We start from the raw sequence: 1,834 nt of genomic DNA, 5'->3' as shown, positions 1-1,834 counted from the left end.
GCATGCAAAGTAGTCATGAAGGTTTCCTCTTCATGCTTTGTCACTCCACTTGTGCTTTTTTGCTCTCCACAGACAACTGGAGCGTCGCCCTCGCTGCCACGGCGGCGGTCGTCGCTGTGGCGGCCGTCCTGGCGGCCATCATCATCGTCATGGTCAGGCGTCACAGAAACAGACAAGGTGAGGGACACCAATGTCCTCCGTCTTCTTCTTCTTCTTCTTCTTCTCGGTCCAGGCCGTGAGTTGATGCTTTCATCCGGGCTGCATGTTTTAGTTGCCTTCCAGCCAAACACTCAAAGATCCACAGAGACAGAGCGCACACTCTCACATAGAAAGACGTGAGGAAAAAGTCCATTTCACCTTGTTTCACTTTCATTTCAGCCCAGTACGATGCAGCTCGTAAGTAAAACATCTTTTCTTTGAGCCGCAAGAAACAAAGCCGTGGTGAAGCGTCACTCACATGGAGGTCTGATGTGGACCTTTGTTACAAGTTTAGCCTGAAAATCCCAACTTGAGCTGACTCCTTCACAATAAAAGACCCTCCTGTGAGCACACGCAATACAAAGTGTGGCATATCTCACGTTTGACATGAGTCCTCATTATGAGGATCAGCCAAATGAGACCTCAAGTGTGCTGACTCATCAAGAAGGTCTCCTAGTCAGGAAGTAGAAGAGCAGCACTCTGCTTCTTCATCTTTCCAAGTCACACCTCAAAGATCTGATGTGAGTGACGAGGCACCTTCTGGATGTTCTTCCTTCACCGTTTGCGTTTGTCCCGCAGCTCGCCACGGCGGCGTGGAGCTCTCCGAGAATGTGGCGGCTGAAGGCTGAGTAAGTCTGCACCTCCAAATGTTCTTGTGTGAAGATGATGTTCAACTTGCTTCTGTTGGGAATGTGCTGAGTCATCTTCTTCCTCCAGGATGCTTTGTGCACTGGAACACAGAGAGATGTCTCCATCATGGAGATGTGCTTTGTTCTTCATCCCACTGCTCCTCACGCTATTCCATCTATTCTTCTTTGGCCGTTAAAATACTTTCAACATCAAACGTTGGTGGCTAGAAAATCATTCGGGGCTCACGTTTCATGGCCTTGACATCATGACGAGGATTTCTTCTTTCTTTGAGTGGCCGCTGCTTATGATCAATATCACATTGTGTCACATCTCTGTCAATAAATCCGTTTGCTCTCCACTCGCCTCGCACTGCTTTCTTGGCGACCAGGAAGGCTCTCGCTCATAACAATGGTAGAAATAGCTCATTTTTATTTATCTTGTATTTTTTCATTCAACAATTAAATCCCTAGATCAGTTTCAGGTTTATCTGTCCATATCATCATATTTTTTTATATTTTATGCCCTTTTTGTCAAAACCCTGTTTTGTTATGGCAAAACAACTAAATAATAATGTTTACTAAACGTAATTGCAATCTTAAATAGGTCAATAATTCATAACATCATTGATTTTAATTCATTATTTTTTGAGCAATGACAATTAAAAAATGCCTTAAAAATGTATTTATTTTTTTACTTTCAACACTTAAGTCTCTCGATAAACTTCAGATCCATCCCTCGTTTCTGTGACGACCTGTCACGTCAGGTGTCACATGGTCTGTTTGCGTTTGTGTTTATCTCCTAGTCAGCGCTCTTATTTTGGTCCCACTTCCTGTTTGTCTCCCTGAGCGCTTTTCCCTCCTCACCTGTCGCTGATTGGCAGCCTGGCCACACCTGGTCATGGGGTGAGGGTGATGGGTCAAATGCAGAGGATAATCTCACCACACCTAGTGTGTGTGTGACAATCATTGCTACTTTAACTTGAACTAACCAGCTGGCTTCTATTTAT

The 1,834-nt window shown here is 44.7% G+C and overlaps 1 protein-coding gene across 1 annotated transcript in view; it reads left to right on the top strand.

Annotated features, from left to right (window-relative positions):
- LOC133581316 (class I histocompatibility antigen, F10 alpha chain-like) overlaps window positions 1–1,184 on the top strand; it is a 5,234-nt gene extending 4,050 nt beyond the window's left edge. The window contains exons 5-8 of the mRNA XM_061935328.2: window positions 73–177; window positions 379–396; window positions 778–827; window positions 916–1,184. Coding sequence (XP_061791312.1) covers window positions 73–177; window positions 379–396; window positions 778–827 — 173 coding nt within the window. The 3' untranslated portion in view covers window positions 916–1,184. The remainder of the gene's footprint in view (window positions 1–72; window positions 178–378; window positions 397–777; window positions 828–915) is intronic.
- Window positions 1,185–1,834: the final 650 nt, after the last annotated feature.

Source organism: Nerophis lumbriciformis, linkage group LG37 (assembly GCF_033978685.3).
Source record: "Nerophis lumbriciformis linkage group LG37, RoL_Nlum_v2.1, whole genome shotgun sequence".
In the NCBI taxonomy this organism is placed as follows: domain Eukaryota; kingdom Metazoa; phylum Chordata; class Actinopteri; order Syngnathiformes; family Syngnathidae; genus Nerophis; species Nerophis lumbriciformis.
This window is presented reverse-complemented; position numbering and strand designations above follow the sequence as displayed.